General features: G+C 44.9%; 1 protein-coding gene across 2 annotated transcripts in view; it reads right to left on the bottom strand.

Annotated features, from left to right (window-relative positions):
• The window catches only part of SNW1 (SNW domain containing 1), a 31,540-nt gene extending 16,562 nt beyond the window's left edge, over positions 1–14,978 (bottom strand). Inside the window, exons 1-3 of one of the 2 annotated variants that reach the window (XM_004698740.4) lie at positions 14,898–14,978; positions 9,387–9,540; positions 5,404–5,565 (exon numbers count right to left, since the gene is read on the bottom strand). In XM_004698740.4, coding sequence (XP_004698797.1) covers positions 5,404–5,565; positions 9,387–9,540; positions 14,898–14,911 — 330 coding nt within the window. In that variant the 5' untranslated portion in view covers positions 14,912–14,978. Of the gene's footprint in view, positions 1–5,403; positions 5,566–9,386; positions 9,541–14,103; positions 14,139–14,897 lie in introns of those variants that run through there. The other variant, XM_045288249.1, reaches the window with a different exon arrangement.
• Positions 14,979–16,868: the final 1,890 nt, after the last annotated feature.

Raw genomic sequence — 16,868 nt, 5'->3', positions numbered from 1 at the left:
ACGTTTACTCCAAAAATAACTTTTCTTTCCAACTTTATATTATCAGTAAGTCTTCCACATAGTATTTACTTTTCACATGTCAAGAGATCAATGGCCCCCGGCTTGCCCTAGAATATTCTCTCGGAATCTGGACTTAATGCTTCACCTCTCTGTTCTTTCATCGTTGTTTCCGGGAGAAAATACTAGTTTCTCAAATACAAGACCCCTCTGAAATAAATTAGAAATCTCTCTATCATAGTAAAAACCTCAATAACTCAGTTTATTGTCTTCATTCTTCAGGATATGACACTTTTATCAATTTCATTTTGTACTTTTAGTAGTCAAGTCCTATTTTGGTTTTTAGACAAGGGCACCAGTGGTTTCCCAACAAGGTGCCATCATGCCACCTCCAGCTCTCCACCTTTCCACCCACCCTCGGATTTTGTCAATGTTTGAGTTTGTTTCTGGTTAAGACACTGAAATGGCCAAGGCAGACGAAGGCATTACTGACATTTAACAAGTGTGAGTATCAGGTATGCTACACATGCAACAATACTCTAGAAAGTCAGGCAATCAAAAATGCCCTCTCAAGGCCAAGGACACATAGTGGGTGCTCAGTGGAAGCTGAATTACTAAATGTATTCCAAATGCCATGCATTAGTGCATGTACCAAAAAAAGATACATGAACCTGAGGAAATTATGAATATTAAAATCCCACCGAGGTAAGAAAAATAAATAGGTTATATGAGGGGGTTTCAAAGAGTTAATGGGAACAAAAATCCATTATCTTTTCATTTAATTTTTCCATTAACTTTTTAAAGGCAAGCTGGTAAACAACCAGTTATGTTCTAGTGTTTGAATCTTAAACAAACATGCCAAGTTTTCAGTCTCCAAATGAACAATGTTTAAAGACTCAATTTGATTAGAATACAGAAATCAAAAATAAACAACCTCATTCTAACCGTTTTAGTCTATTTTGATTTCAAAATGATTGATGATTGTTGAAGGAAAGAAAAAACCTTCAATTTCCCAGAAAGATAAAATTCTTGGTTTCCAAATGTGAAATATAGTACAAAAATGGGCTAAAACTGTATTTTAATCAAATTAACACAATCTGTATTTTAATAAAAAAATTTTTTAATCAATTAAAAATTTTTTAATCAAATTAACACAATCTGTCAGGGCCTAAAATGTTACTTGCTTCTAACCAATGGCAGACAACCGGCATGTATCAATAAAAACAACAGCTGAATCTCCCCAAAGGAGGGGAGATGTACCTCGACCAGGGCTGCTGGAGCCAAGTGGAGGCCCCTGCTCATAGACAACTGGCCAACACAAGTCCTTCCTACATGAGGAAGGATCTAGTGTCCCTTTGGCAGAGTTCATTATACTTCCCGCTGACTGTAATAGAAGGAATTTTTCCGTTTAACATTGAAAACCGCCATCCTTCACTCAGAGAACATTGACGAGTGTCTATGTTATTAGGTTGCGAGGCATTAACTTTTCTTCTCAGACAGAGTACATGCTGATGAAAAGAGGCAGACAGAATCCCTGTCCTGCAGGAGCTCACAGTCAGGTAATTCTGGTTAAGATACTGAAATGGCAGGGCAGACGGAAGGCATTACTGACACTTAACAAGTCATTCAACATTCAAGATACAGGTGAGCAGGTAATTCCAACGACAGGTGGTATGGCAGAGTAAATACAGGGAGCACTGAGCAGGAATACATAATCTAATCAAGGAGACAGAGGGTGACTGCCCTGGAATAATGAAAAGTGACCTTAGATTTGAAAGCAATACAGTTTAGTCGGACAAAGAATAAAGAGAGAAGCACACAGAAGTTCACAAAGTAAGAGAACATGCCCTATTATAGGAATGACAAGTAGTTCCTCATGGGAAGCGTTTCTGGGAGAGCTGAAAGATTTTTTCTTCTCTATCAGCTAGCTGTTATTATGTGCTGCAAGTAAATAGAACGGTTTTATTTTTGGATTTTTGTATTTGACCATGAATGCTGAGGTTAGAGAGGTAGGCAGGGGTTGAACGTGCCATAGGAGTTTGGTCCGTATTTCTGACCATAGAAAGCAGTGGAAACACTTGAAGTGGGCCACCAAGTGGGTAGTGCAGGGAAGGGGGTGGTGGTGGTGGTGGTGGGGGACGGACACACACACACACAAGGGGGTGGTGGTGGTGGGGGACGGACACACACACACACACACACCCTACCTAAAATCCCCCTCCCCCCCTCCACAGGGCAAGACTACGGCAAGATGGGTTCAGAGTCTGCTGCAGCAAATCAAGCAAGAACTGACAGGAGCTTGACCTAAGCAGGCAAGAAGGGAAGAGACCTGAGCAGCTACAGAGCTCAGTTAGCATCACGATGATGACGGAGTCCTCGGCAGGCCTGAGGAGGAGTGACGTGCTACCAAACCAAAGGCGTTTTAGGGAACACACCGGCAGTAGGTGTCACATGGAAACTCGACTATCCCTAACCCAACGAGGTCACTTCTAGGATTGTTTTATACAAATACTCATTAGGAAAAAGATGCATGCACCCGGATCTTGAATATTAAGTATTATTTGCCAGTAGTGAAAAACTGGAAATCACCAGTGCCATATTAGGGCACAACCACCATGGGATTCCATAGAGATTTAAAAAAATAAGGTTGACTTATATGGGGTCACAAAAATCTTCTACATACACTGTTAAGAAAAGTTGGTCAAAAGAAATCATGAATATTAAAACCTTATTTAGGTTGAAAAAAGTAAAAGATTCAAGGTGGGGCTTCAAAGAGTTCATGGAAAAATGGGATGGAAAGACACTGGAATTTTCCCAAGAACTTTTTGATGGCACCTGGTCTAAGTTTACGTGAGTATCTAACAGAAATATATATACACACAAATGTCTACAAAAAGAGAAAAGGGCAGTGAAGTGGGAGAAGCAGGTAGGCAATCTTAACTGTTACATATAGTATGGCCATGTGACCATCACACACACAAGTAATGGGCATAACATGTACAAAGGGGTGGCATGGTTTGTAGAAACACTGCAAGTGTGCAAATGTACGACAGGGCATGGAATCTACTATATATTGCTCTTACCGTTTAATAGATTACATGAATTACATGTGTAATTTTAAAACATGCATCAATAAAATTGAGGAATTTTTTTTAAAAAAAAGAATGGTGCCCAGGTTTTTGGCATCCCTGGAATTCACAGAAGATTAATTATATGGAAAAGAATTCATTTGACTTGGGGCAAACTGTCTAGACATATAGTGGACATATAGACAGTAAAACACAAGGACCTAAACCGCAGGAGCAAAAACTGAGACAGAGGCACAGCTCTGCCAGTGGTCAGCATGAGGCGCAGCTGACGCCATGGCAATAAAATCCTCAGTGAGCCTGTCTCAGCAGACTGGCCCAGGTGAGACCTGGGGAGAGAAGGGAAAGGGAGGTAGAGAAGAGGGCAAGGTCAGGAAACAACTCTTACAAGAAGCCCAACTGTAAAGTGAATGCAATCAGGTCTTGGCTGAGGAAGCCCGAAGGGTGGTCAGAGAACATTTTTTCCTTTTGAAAAATAGGAAAGGCAAGCACACTCAAATGCTCACCAGCGGAACTATTAGGGGAGGAGAGGAGATGCTGCCCAGGGCAGCATAACGAACAGACCAGGGCTGTGCGGAACAGGGAAGAGACACCAGTTAGGGAACCCGTGGTAAGATGAGGCTAAAATAGGAGGGATTTCCAATAGACAAAGGAAATGCCAAAGACAAGTGAAGGTAGGAAACTGACAAACTTCTTCCATCACATACAAACCCATGGGGAGCCACCTGCTAAGGCTGGGGGGACAGAAAGGAGGCGGCGGCCTTGGGGCCATTGAAAGGCTGAGGATCATGAAGGAGCTCACCTGTGCTGGAGCACCACACAAGCGTGAACACCTCATTTTTCCCCAGAAAGCTCAGCAGTCAGGATGTAGGAGCAAAAGATGGGCTCTCACTACAGTTACGTGAGGGAGTAAAAAGAAAAGGTTTGGGGGGCTGCAAGGAGCGGGAGAGGAAGGCCCAAAGGGAGATAGCAAAAACTCTCAAGTATTTCCCCAGCATCTCTAATACTGAAGAGATCTTGTATTTTATACGAAAAAATACAAAAACTAGATCTTCTTAAAAATTGTTTCCTGGCTGAGTGTAGCTGCCACACAGTTAAGATTATCTTAAGTAAATTTTATTTTGGGTCTTTGGGTTCCTTTCTAAGCATGGCCACCCTAAATCTATTTAATCATTGGCTAACGATGTCTGTGTGAATTATACCCAAAAGAACTATTAAAATAAGTATCCATGCAACTATTGAGTAAGTACATAAAAGAGAGAGAAAAGAGACTGTGACAAAGAATATGGACCCTTGGTGGTGCAGTGGTGATGCATTGAGCTGCGAGCCGCATGGCTGGCAGTTCAAAGCCACCAGCAGCTCCTTGGGAGAAAGACTTTTATAAAAAGTTACAGTCTCAGAAACCCACAGGGGTCGTTATGAGTCAGCATTGACTTGATGGTACTGAGAGTCTGGGTGACAAAGAATACTGTCAGAACACAGAAAATACCATGGACTGCCAGAGGACCAAGCACATCTGTCTTAGAGGAAGTCCAGACAGAATGCTCCGTGGGAGAGAGGATGAAGAGACTTCATCTCACATACCTTGGGCAGGATATGGAGAGAGCTTAGTTCCTAAAGAAGTATATGGAGCTTGGTAAAGTAAAGAGTTAGTGAAAAAGACCCTTAAGATGGATTGATACAATGGCTACAACAAAGGGCTCAAATACAACATTGTGAGGCTGGCAGAGGACCAGGAAATGTTTCATTCTACTGTATGCAGGGTCGTGAAGAGTTGGAACCCAATTGATGGCACCTAACAACAACAACCTGGCAACATTCCAGACCTTGGTGGCTCAGTGGTCAAGCGCAAAGTTGCTAGCTCAGAGAGGTTTGAGCCCGCCAGTCACTCCTTGGGAGAAAGCTGTGGCACCCCGCTCCTGTAGAGATTACAGCCGTGGAAGTCTTATGGGTACCTAAGTTGGAAGTGACTTGGGTTGGCTGGGTGGTTATGACAAAATTAAAAGCTGATTTTATAGCTGGGGGTGGGGGATTATAAATGTCTAAAAATGTGGCTAGCACTTTTTAGAATGCTGGTACTGTAAAACAATTGTTTTAAACATAAAACAAAGCAGCTAATACCTTAAGTGTATACTAGTGATTACAAATTTAAGAAATTCTTAAGGAAAAAGCCACTGCTGCTGTTCCTAAAGTTAACCCAAGTACACTTACAGCTACTTTCAATAGACATCAAATGGTAAGAGATTTCTCATTTCCACGCAGTATTTTAAAATTCCTCATGTAATAATTCTTAATGGGGACAGAGTAACCAGAGGTTTACCTTGTCTTTTGATTGCCCTTGTCGAGCAATTGCATCATACTTGATCTTCCCTTCAGCATCCACCTGAATGGCCAGTGCATTGGACATTTTTTTCTTTCGTCCCATCTCCAGGGGATACTGGGCCACATGGATCTCTGGAAAAGCACCTCCATCTCCAAAATCCTACAGATTAAAAAAAAAAGAAGAAGAAAGGTTAAAGGAACTTTTAATAGTAACTAGACATTCAAGATATATTCATTCATCCCACAAATTACTACTGAACTCTTACGTTAGGTGACAGAGCACAGTAATAAACAAGACAGGCCAATGAAATTGTGAGGGGCAAAGACATAACTGCACCTGTGGCTTGCAGTAGGTGCCACAAAGGCAGTACAGACACTGGGGAAGATGGCTTTCTTGGGACCCAGTTGGTAACCAATGGTTGAGGTAATCTAGGAGTTTAAGGCCTGAACGCTGAGAAGAGGCCAATCACAGGAAGGTCTGGGAGAAGTGTTTTCCAGGCAGATCCAACAGCAGTGTAAAGGTCTTGCAGCAAAACTGAGCTTGGTATGTTCCAGAAAAAGTGAGCTAAGTGGAGCTGAAGCTTCCTGAAAACAGAGCACAAGCAAGCTGACAAGCAAGGCAGTAAAGTCACCTGTAGAGAAAGGCTCCTGATTGTGCAGGGGCTTTGAGACTGTGTAGGACTCTGATTTCATATATACGGCTGGAAGACAATCAAAATACAGGGCAAAGATCCTAGTTTTAGCAGACAAAGTTTACTTAACAAGGGCAAGTCAAGGGACAGTTAGGATAGAAATGTGAGGACTTTTTTCTTGGAATTGAGTTTATTACCATGAAATTTGTATTCACTGTTAAATGGAAAGCAATGACAGAGTAGGAAGGGCGCAGGAATTGTTTACCCACAGCTGTATGACAGTTAGTTAGTTAGAAGGGTGCTAAAGTTTGTTAGTGATGTTTAATTAAAAAAAGGTAGCTACCAAACATGTAGGTATCAAGTATATTTTTAAAATGGCTATGTTAAATTTAGTAATATGCACTTCTTGCTTTTCTTGTGTGGAGTCAATTCTGACTCATCGTGCCCCAGTAACTAAGACAGTGTCGAACTGCCCCATAGGGGTTCCCAGGCTGGAATCTTTAAGGGAGCAGATCGCCCATATAATTTATAATAACTTGGGTAAGTAAAAAATCCTTGTTATGAGCCATAGGAACCTTTATTAAACAGAAGGATACTGTATCTCAACATAACCTCCATCTAGGTCAATAGTTCCTAAGGTGTGTAGTGCTGCCTCCTCGGGGGACACTGGGATGATTCAGGGGGGCTGCACAAGCAGATACTGACACTTTGTCCTGGATTATGGGCTACTGAAAAAAAGTTTGCAGTTTGCTCAGGGGGCACTGAGCAATTTTCTTTTCTGAAAAGGTGACGGCAGGCCAAGTTTGGGTCTTGATCTAGATACCTTTGAAGACAGTTGTCACAATCTCTCTAACCCTTCAATGAAGAGCCCAGAGCTCTTCAATTCAGAACATGCCAAAATGGCAGTTTGGGCATCATTATGGGATTCAATTTGTGTTGCTTTTCAATGGTCTTTTGGGTCTGGGGAACAAAAAGAAGTCTGAAGGGGCGAGTCTGTAGGTAGATGGGCTAAGGCTTCCCAACAAAATTCTAAGAGGACAGCCCTGGCTGCCCTTGAAGAATGAGCAGGTATACCATCATGGTGGGAAAAATTAATCAGCACAACTTGCCCTTTCAATTTTATGAAAATATTTTCGTAACAAGCCCTCGTGATCATCCAGTGTCTTATGAGAAAGACCTACCAGGAGGGAGTTGGATGAAACAATATACACATGAAAGTATCTTTGATCAGACATCTTCCTTAATGTAATATTGTATTTGGTCCAGGAAAACTAACCTAACACCCTCACTAGCTGAAGAGAGATCTGAAGCAGAAGAAAGCCGAAAGACAGCCCGATGTCGTGGCAATGGTGCTGCCCAGACCCGGGCCAGCGGCAGCGAGGTTGCTCTAAGCTGCAGGAGCTCTTGCATTGTAAGAAGCACATGTGGCTCTGTGCAGTCCTGAAGCTTGCCAGAAAATCACCACCTTTATTTTGAAAACTAGAATAAAATGCCTTCTTCAACAGAACACTCACTGCCCTCAAGACGCATTTAGAAAAAAAAAAAAAAGACGCATTTAGATTAGTGCACCTTTTTGCTTTTCACATAAACAGTTCGGTTCCATCAGGATAGATCCGCCCTTTCTTAGTCAAGGAGGGTTGTTAAAACTAATAGCAACTAAAGAAGTCCTGGTGGCACTATGGGTTGAGCTGCAACTGCAAAGTTAGTGGTTCCAGACCACCACACCGCTCTATAAGGAGAAAGATAAGGCTGTCTGCTACCGTAAATCCTTGGTCTCAAAAACGCTAGATAAGGCTGCTATCAGCAGCATCAATGACAGTGTTAGGGTAATCAGAAAGCTGAAGTGGAAGCAAGGATGAGCGCTGCATTGCATGCACACTGGGGCCTGCCATCCCCTCCCTGTATTCTATTCATGGGCCAGACTGAGAATATCTGAGATTCCTCCATTTCTCTACTAGGGGAGGCCACAGAAGAGGACACCCAAGCCTCTTCAGCGGTTTTCCATTGTGCTCTGTTTTCCACAGATTCTATGATCAGTGAAAAGGAAACAGCAGCAGCAAAAAAATTCCTCAATAATTGTAGTAAGAGTGGCCTTCTCACACTATAGCTAATGAAGGACCAGGAAAACTAAGAAAACCAACCAATAGCCCAGAGAACCTGCTCAGCTGACGTCGCTGACTTAGCTGCTCATCTTCTAGGACCTAGACAGTGTCCCAGGACACCACAAACACCAGGACACTTGAGAATGCAGAAATCTTCCTATGGGCTTCTCAGCAACATGCTCAGGCCAACAAATCGGAATCCGTAGTTCACCATATTCAAGCTGAGGGTATACGCGCTTCACAGTTTGTAAAGTAGCCATCAGAACTTTATAGACAGGACACAACGAAGAGAAACAATGAAATGACCAGGCACGAAAACGAGTGGCAGAGGCACTTAAAATACCTAACATGGCAGGCATAGTCCTTGGGATATGTCAAGGAAGAAAACTTGCAAGAGTCAGAATGAATTTTGGGACAGGGAGAGGCACAAAAGAAAGAGGAGCAGCTCTATGACAGAAAAGAAACTCAAGTCTTGAAGGTCTGCTTTTCTCCTTACCTAAGAAAGGTTACCAAACTTGGGGAAAGGAATACAAACTGAAGGTCAATTCCAGTACAGGATCCGAGTAGTTACGTGAGGTACCACCAAGGAAGATTGCTTTTTGGGAACAAAGATATAGGGGTGCTTCCAAAAGTTTGTGGAAAAAATCCTATTATCTTTTAATTCCTTTTCCCCTGAACCTTTTGAAGCTCCTACGTATAAGGATCATTCCAGCTTCGTCCTTTCCTCATTCCCCTAAACGACCCATTCAGCTATCTTATCTCTCTTCTACAATGTACTTAATCTGCACACCAGACACAGCCTGTTGTTCTATTAAGAGGCTAAGAGAGAAGGATTTGTCCAGGGTCACACAGAAAGCAGCAGCACAGCCAAAATCGGTTTTTCTTTTTCAAAAATCCACTAGTGCTCTTTCCACCATCCCCAGGAGAAAAGAAATCAGACAGGAAATGCGATAGGCTCTCCCTGGAGGACGGCGGTCGACTCAGGATGACGAGGCTAGGGGACCGGGAGCACAGGCTGGCATAAGAAAAGGCACGGGCTGCCGTGATGCTCCGGAGAGCTCACAGCAGTGCTACGCAGCAAAAGGAAAGCTAAATCTTCTGAGGGAACCTGTCTTGATGGGGGTGGGGGTGGGGCGTCACACCCAGAAATCCCCTCACATTGGCATTTATAAGCAGGAATGATCTAAGGTCTGGCTACAAGAAAATTCCGTACAACTAATGAACCCAAACTGAAGGCCCCCGTTTACCTCTAATAAGCGAGGTATCCAGCCTTTCCGGTAGCCGTACGGGGGAGGTTCCCTTCTGGAGGAGACTAGGGAGGTCTGCCGAGATCTCTGGGATCTTGCCTTTTCTTCAGCCTCAAGCTGGTCCTGAGACAGCTGGGTTGGGGCAGGTAAAAAGCTGTAAGGGAAGAAGACAATGAAAGGTGGAATTAAAACAAACAAGGTACAACACATTTAATGTGGTTCTCAAAGGACTGTGGATGGCAAAAAGGGGTAGCACTTGGCTGGCCTGGAGAGGTGAACAGCTCGTGGAGGGGAAGCCCTGCTTCAGTGAAGGTGACAGCCAAGAGCACTGCGGGGCAGTTCACTGCCACTTGGAGTCAGAAGTGACTTGATGGCATCCACCAGAGATAAATTCCCTGCAATGCATCCACCGAAACCAGGTCCGAACACAAAAGTCAGTGCCACGCTAACACAGAGGGTGGCCACATCAGACCACAAAATGGGTGATGGCAGCATTCCAGATCTGCCAAACCACTGAGAGCCACGGCCTAGCCACCTTGACACAGATCTTTAACCATCAAAGCATTACTCTTGCCAGGTGCCTTGGCATTCAGTACTGCCCCACGTATGTATTCAATGGGCAAAAAATAGAATTTTTACTGTTGTCATAAATGCAAATGTCAGATAAGGAGACAGAATTAGGTATACTTAATCTATTGAGCAAATCATTGTTTTTCTGATTTATAGAGTATTCAGCACCAATCTTTTTAGTATAGTTGGAAAGAAGCACATCCACTGAAACACTTGACTAGGAGGGAAGGCATATGTGTAGAATCCAGAATTGACACATAGTTCACATAACAGACAAACTACTTAGCTTACATGCTTCCTACCTTCTTTCAACAGTAAGTAAGCATGCTCAATTACCAGGAGCCCCTGTCCGGTATTTACAGTTTATCTATTTTACTCTTAAGCTCTTTACCGTCAACTTCTTTAGTGTTGAAACCAAAGAACAAAGATTAGATGTGACTGTAATAACAATAACAAAGGGATAAAAGAAATAAATCACAAGTTGCATATTTAAGTGATTTATCCCAAGGACATTCTAAACAGAAACTTAAGTCAAAGAGTCAAAGCTGAACTCCTAAAGACTTCACTGTTCTTTAATCAAGTGGCCTTTCAACTAAGCTGTCCTTGACAACAGTTTAAGTGGTTGTTACTATAGTGATACTCCAATGTATCACAAGAGCATTTCAGTAGACAAAATGTTTAAAGCAATAATACTTATAATTCCCTTGTGATTCTTAAGTAGTAAGCACATTTAAATAAGCCAAAGACCTTATTCCTTTATTCAAAAATATTTGTGGATCACAATATAGGGGGGTGCTGAAACTACAACCCTGAGGAAGACGTTTACAGTCAGTCTCTCAGGAAAGACAATCAAATCCCAGAAATCCTTGGTAACGAAGCCTATCACGTGTGAAGGGAAAAGGTGCACTAAGAGCAGGCACCAGAGGCATCAGCGGTCCGGGGTTATGGTAATGCAGTGGCTCTCAGAGGTCAGGGTTCAAAGCCCATGCCACTTGTCAAGCAAGTTACTTATCATTTGTGGAGTCCCCGTTCTCCTCTGTACAGACGGATCAGGCACAGGGTTAGCATAAGCACGGAATGAGAAAATCTGTGAACTAGTTGGCCAGATGCCTTTTCATCACTTGTTCCAGAAAGGTTTGGTTGTCTGGGGCTGTTCCATGATCCCTTAGTTGTAGTTGCCACTGTAAAACTCTCATCAGACCAAACCCAACCCAGGGCTGCTGATTCTGACTCATAGTGACCCTGTGTAAGGCAGAGGTTTCCCTATTTTATTTAATTTACGAAGATAATCACTTATTCACTTAACTGTTCTCTCACCGAAGGAAGCCTGGTGGTAGGGTAATTACGTGTTGGGCTGTTACATGCAAGGTCAGCAGTTCAAAACCACCAGCCACTCCAGGGGAGAAAGAAGCTTTCTACTCCCATAAAGAGTTAGTCTTGAAAACCCCCAGGGGCGGTTTTACCCAGTCCTGTAGGGTCCCTATCAGACAGAATTCCCTCGATGACAGTGAATTTCGTTTGAGTTATCCTCTCACTAAACTGTGAGCAACCTGAGGGCCTCTGATTCATGTCTCAGCTCAGTCCACCTTAGACCCGCCTTCTGACCACCCTAAATCAGCCCCGCTCCCACCTGGAGGCACTGTGCACCCCTTTGCCTTTATTTTTACTCCTAGCACTTATTACTGGAAACGGTATTGTTTACTCATGTATGGCCTGTTTCCCTTGCTAGAATGTAAGCTCCCTGAGGATGGGCGCGGGGTGTTGTTGCGCATTTCAATCCTGTAAACCAGCACTCGGGTAGAGCCTGGCACAGAGCAGAGCTTCAGGAACATTCACCAAGGAAATGAATGAATACAAAGACTCAAAAGTCTTGGGCTTCTGCTAACACACAGTAAACCACATGTAACTAAGACAAAAGAGTACAAAGATAAAGAATAACCCACCAGGGTTCCCAAGAGAAGCCAAGGGCCCTGACAATCCAGTAAACATAACAGGGCCTAGATCAGGGGTCCTCAAACTGCGGCCTGCCAAGGAAATTTATCCAGCCCCCCAGGTGTTTTTTTTTTTTTTTCCCCCAGGTGTTTTTTACTTCAAAATAAGATATGTGCAGTGTGCATAGGAATTTGCTCAATAGTTTTTTTTTTAAACTATAGTCCGGCCCTCCAACGGTCTGAGGGACAGTGAATTGGCCCCGTTTAAAAAGTTTGAGGACCCCTGGCCTAGATTATGGTAAGAACACACTCTAGTCTTCCAGAGGGTCTTAATTTTGTTGTTTTCTGAAAAGGGTACTTCCAACAAGTTGAACACTCCCATGGGAAGAAGGGACTCTGGCCTTCACAAACCAAACCCGATGTCCTGAAGTCTGTATGGCTCACAGTGACTCCCATGACAGAACAATAAGCCCGTGAGGGTTATGAGACTGCAGATTTTTATAAGAAGTTTCTTTCTCTTGTGGTGTGGCTAGTAGTTTCGAACTCCTAACCTCATGGTTATCAACCCAACTCATAACCCACTACACCACCTGGCCTTCAGATTAAAAACAGAACACACTGGCAACAAGTCAATGCCAACTTACGGTGACCTCAAAGGGCATGGAAGACATGACCCTGTGAGTTTCTAATACTGTAACTTTTTGTGGGAGTAGAGAGCTTCACTTTTCTCCCAAGGAGTGGCTGGTGGCTTGGAATTGCTGACCTTGTGGTCAGCAGCCCAACTTGTAACCATGACGCCAAGGCTCGAGATAGCACAGGCAGAATAGACTGCGGTGAGAGGCACAGCACTTAGACTTACAGTTCTCAACTAGTGCAACTTCACTTTCTAGGGGGATCTGTGGCAATTTCTAGGGACATATCTGATCGTCAATATTTGGTGGGGGAGGGCAGTGCTACTGGCATCTGGTGGATCACGGCCAAGGATGCTAACCACTCTACCATGCACTGGAAGCCCCGTACAACCACGTTACCAAGTCCAAAATGTCAGTAAGAAATCCTAGTTTGTGCTTTGCTCTGTATTAAAGAATGCATATTCATGCAAGTGACATTATTATATGCAGAGCTTCAGAACACCCACACAGAGAAAACCAGATCAGCTACAAGACTTCAAATCTTTAGAAACAAACACTAGCACCACCAAGACAAGCAAACGCATCATTATGGCAAGACTTGCGGGTAAGGTTCCTTGGCAGATCTTGGAGCTAATATCAACAACACCTCACCTGTAAACTTAAGACCAAAACTCAAGTGAGCTAGAATTAACCCAATACCATGGAGTCTTGGTGACCCAGTGGTTAAGTACTTGGCTGCTAACCGAAAGGTGGGCAGTTTGAAACCGCTAGTGGCTTCACGGGAGAAAAACAAAATCCACTGCCATGAACACAATTCCAGCTCACAGTGACACTATATAGGGTTTGAGATTGAAAATCTGTAAGGGAGCAGACAGCCTCATTCTTCTCCCAAACAGTGGCTCGAGGGTCTGAACCACTGCCTTTCTATTTCTCCCTTGGCAGCCCAGTGCTTATCCCTCAGCACCACGAGGGGAAACACGACAGGCCATTCTGCTTTGTCACATGGGCTCACTCGGAGTTGGAATAGACTAGAGGGCCCACAGCAAAAAGTCAACAAAATCAGACAGCTATGTAGTCCCCAAGAAGAGCCACTTTTACATCACACCAAGTCACCAAATAAGCACCCAATATTGATGGCGTTTCTGGTATTTTTCCTGTATGCCCATTTCCAATTCCACCTTTCCCCCAAACCCTTCCTTCCCTCCTAGTTCAGTAGCCTTTATCACAGTGCCTCGCATGGGGAAGGCACTGAATTGCCTACGTCACTTACTAAGGAAAGCTCTTTTATTCCACTGACTCTTCACACTCGTGACTTATGTAATTCTTCAACTGTGCATGCACATCCCCGTGCCTGGATCCCCAATGCCCTGGCAGCCGGGGAAAGTAAGATTTCCTTCCAAATACACCACAACCCTTAGGGTGGGGCAAGCCACCCTCCTGCAGCAGTGATCAAAGGAATGATCTGGTCAAAACAGCTTTCGGATCCACTATTGTCCTCTGCCAGGAGAAAAAGACATGTGAGAATTAGAAGGTGTGCTCAGGGAGCCCAAGTCGATGTCTGAACATCGTTATCTTCCTTACAACCTTCTTTGATGCGGGCTCATCCTCTTGGGTTCCCATGGAAGTTTTCCTACTTATATGGGTCAGCGAGGTCGCTAACTAGTAGCGGTTACGTAACTTCTTGGGCTCGCCCACTCGGACGGAGCATCTCAACACATCCTTTTCTTAAAGGCAGGGAGTCTTTTACATACGGTTACCAAGGCAACCGGGAACATAAAAAATCGGAAGTGATTCCATCTGGGGAAGAAATTCTGAAGTCCAAAGCGAAAGCGGGGAGCAGCGGCGCAAGTTAGTGGACAGCAGAGGCTGCTCGAAAAAAAATCCCCCTTTCCTTCCGGGCTTGGGGGCGTCCTTGCTTCGGGAAAGGGAGTGGACAGAAAGGCGCGGGGCCTCGACGGGCTCGGGCCGGGAAGGCGGTGTCGTCGCTTCCCTTGGCTTCCACTCAGCCGAGACCCATCAGCCGCTGCCGTGCGAACACCGCCATCTCTGGCCCCCGCGCCGCCGAGTCGGGCTCCACACCCCCCAAGACGCTCCAGTGAAGTCCACGTGCGACTCGGCACCGGGAGAAGAAAACCATTCGCCACGTCACGGCTCTGGACGCTGCGAAGAGGCGATCGCACCCGGGAGAGCTCGGGAAAGACCGCAGCTTCGGCGAGGCCTAGTCGCCGCCGCGGCCGGCGGAGGACCCAGCCTTGACCTTGGAGCACGTCGCTCTCCCCCCGGGGCCGGGTCCTCGCCCGGAAAGTGTAGACAAAGAAAGGATAAAGATGAGTATTCAAAGAAACCTTCCGTATCGAGGAACGGAATCAACAACCCACCTGGTGAGCGCCATCTTCTTCCGCTTCTTCCAGCGCGAGCAACGGCGCCGCGAGGCGGAGCTTTCTTGGCGAAGAGGCGGGGAAAGAAAGAAACACGTAGTGCGCAGCGGCGCTCGCCGAAAGGCCCTCTGGGACTTGTAGTTCTTTGATCCGGAGTACAATTCCGTTCTGTTCCAACCCGTCTAAGCAATTACTATCCTAAGGGAATCGCTTGTTTAATAAGAAAAGTAAAAATTTTACTGTACTCTATGGTGTGGTAGGATATTTCCAAAGCAAAATAACCAGGTTAGAGGACGATACCTTTAAGTCGTTTCCCCCGCCCTCCTACTCAGTCTGGGTCCCCTATTGTTAATTGTCGATTCAGACTCATAGGGACTTTACAAGACATTGCGTTTCCCGGGCTGGGAAGGGGCCCTGGTGGCGCCGTGGTTAAGCGCTGGGAGGGGAATCAGAAGGTTGGAGGTTCAACCCTCGCGCGCTTGGAGAGAGTCAGCTTGTGCAGAGCTAGCAGCCTGGGAAACCCCGCGGTGCGGTTTCACATGTCACTCGTGGGCTTGGGTGGGAAACCCCGCGGGGCGGTTTCACGTGTCACTCGTGAGTTTTGGGGGGGGGAAACCCCGCGGGGAAGTTTCACGTGTCACTCGTGGGTCTGGTTGGGTAATCACGACAGAAGCTGATTTGCACACCTTCCTCCTGAGGAGCAGTAGGTGGGTCGAATGTCTTGACCTAAAGAGGGTGAGTAGCAAAATGATTAACCACTGGGCCACCAGGGTAGCAGAGTCCCAAACACAAATGCATTCAGGGGATCCAGATCCAATGCCATTTAGTCTACTCTGACTCATCGTTCCAAGGCGGTAAGTCTTTATGGGAGTAGAGAGCCTCGTCGTTCTCCTGAGGAGTAAGAGGGTGGGTTTGAACCGCCAGGGTAGCTGTCCAATGCTCATCTGACAGCGCCCCAAGGGTCACTCAAAACTCACCGCCCTGGAGTGAGTCGGTTCCTACTCCTAGTGATGATCGCTCTGCACCGTACAACGACCCACGTGGGGTTTGAGGCTATAAATCCGCGGTTCTCAACCTGTGGGTCACGACCCCTTTGGGGGTCGTCAAACGACCCTTTCACAGGGGTTGCCTGATTCGTAACAGTAGCAAAATGGCAGTGATGAAGTAGCAACGAAAATAATTGTATGGTTGGGGGGTCACCACAGCATGAGAACTGTATGAAAGGGTCGTGGCATGAGGAAGGTTGAGAAGCACTGCTATAAATGGTCTGGACACAAAGTCTCTTCTTTTTTCCTCTGAGAGGCCTGTGCTTTCAAACTGCTGACCTTGAGGTTAGCAGCCCACCTGGAAACCCACTATACCATCGGGTAGCAGGGCTTGACAATAAGAAGTCAGTGACCCATTGAATGGAGAATTCTTGGACATTTTGAAAACATTCACAGTCAAAACTTTGTTCTCACATTGCTACCCCTACCCCCCAACACACACATACAGAACACTGTCAGGGAAACGTATTGTGTGATCTTTAGTAAATTACCTTTTGAAAACTCCTGATATCTACCATATGTTTGCATATTCTTTAGGCTTACAGAGATTATAAATTATTAATGAAATGGTAGTATCGATGAAACCTACTTAGAAATATTAGGAGAGGGAAGTGGGTAGAGCATAGATGAAATAAGATTAGCCATGAGATTTTGATTATGGTTGAAACTTATGAGTTTTGCATATATCTGAAAATGCCTGCATATAGACAGCACAGTATTTACATTGTTTGTGTGCAATTCTTTAGATTATTCCCAAACCAAATACATCAGTGTGAACGGCCCCAGAAGCTTCCTTCATCCTTCACACACGCTCACTCACTCACTCCCTCATCCACCCACCCACTTATCCTTTATACTCACTCACTCACCCACTCACTCACTCACTCACTCACTCACTCACCCACTCACTCACTCACTCACTCAC

The sequence above is a fragment of the Echinops telfairi genome, unplaced genomic scaffold, assembly GCF_000313985.2.
Source record: "Echinops telfairi isolate 266 unplaced genomic scaffold, ASM31398v2 ScPeMD7_18;HRSCAF=68, whole genome shotgun sequence".
NCBI classification, from domain to species: domain Eukaryota; kingdom Metazoa; phylum Chordata; class Mammalia; order Afrosoricida; family Tenrecidae; genus Echinops; species Echinops telfairi.
The sequence above is the reverse complement of the archived record's forward strand: the minus strand, read 5'-3'. Positions and strand labels throughout refer to the sequence as shown.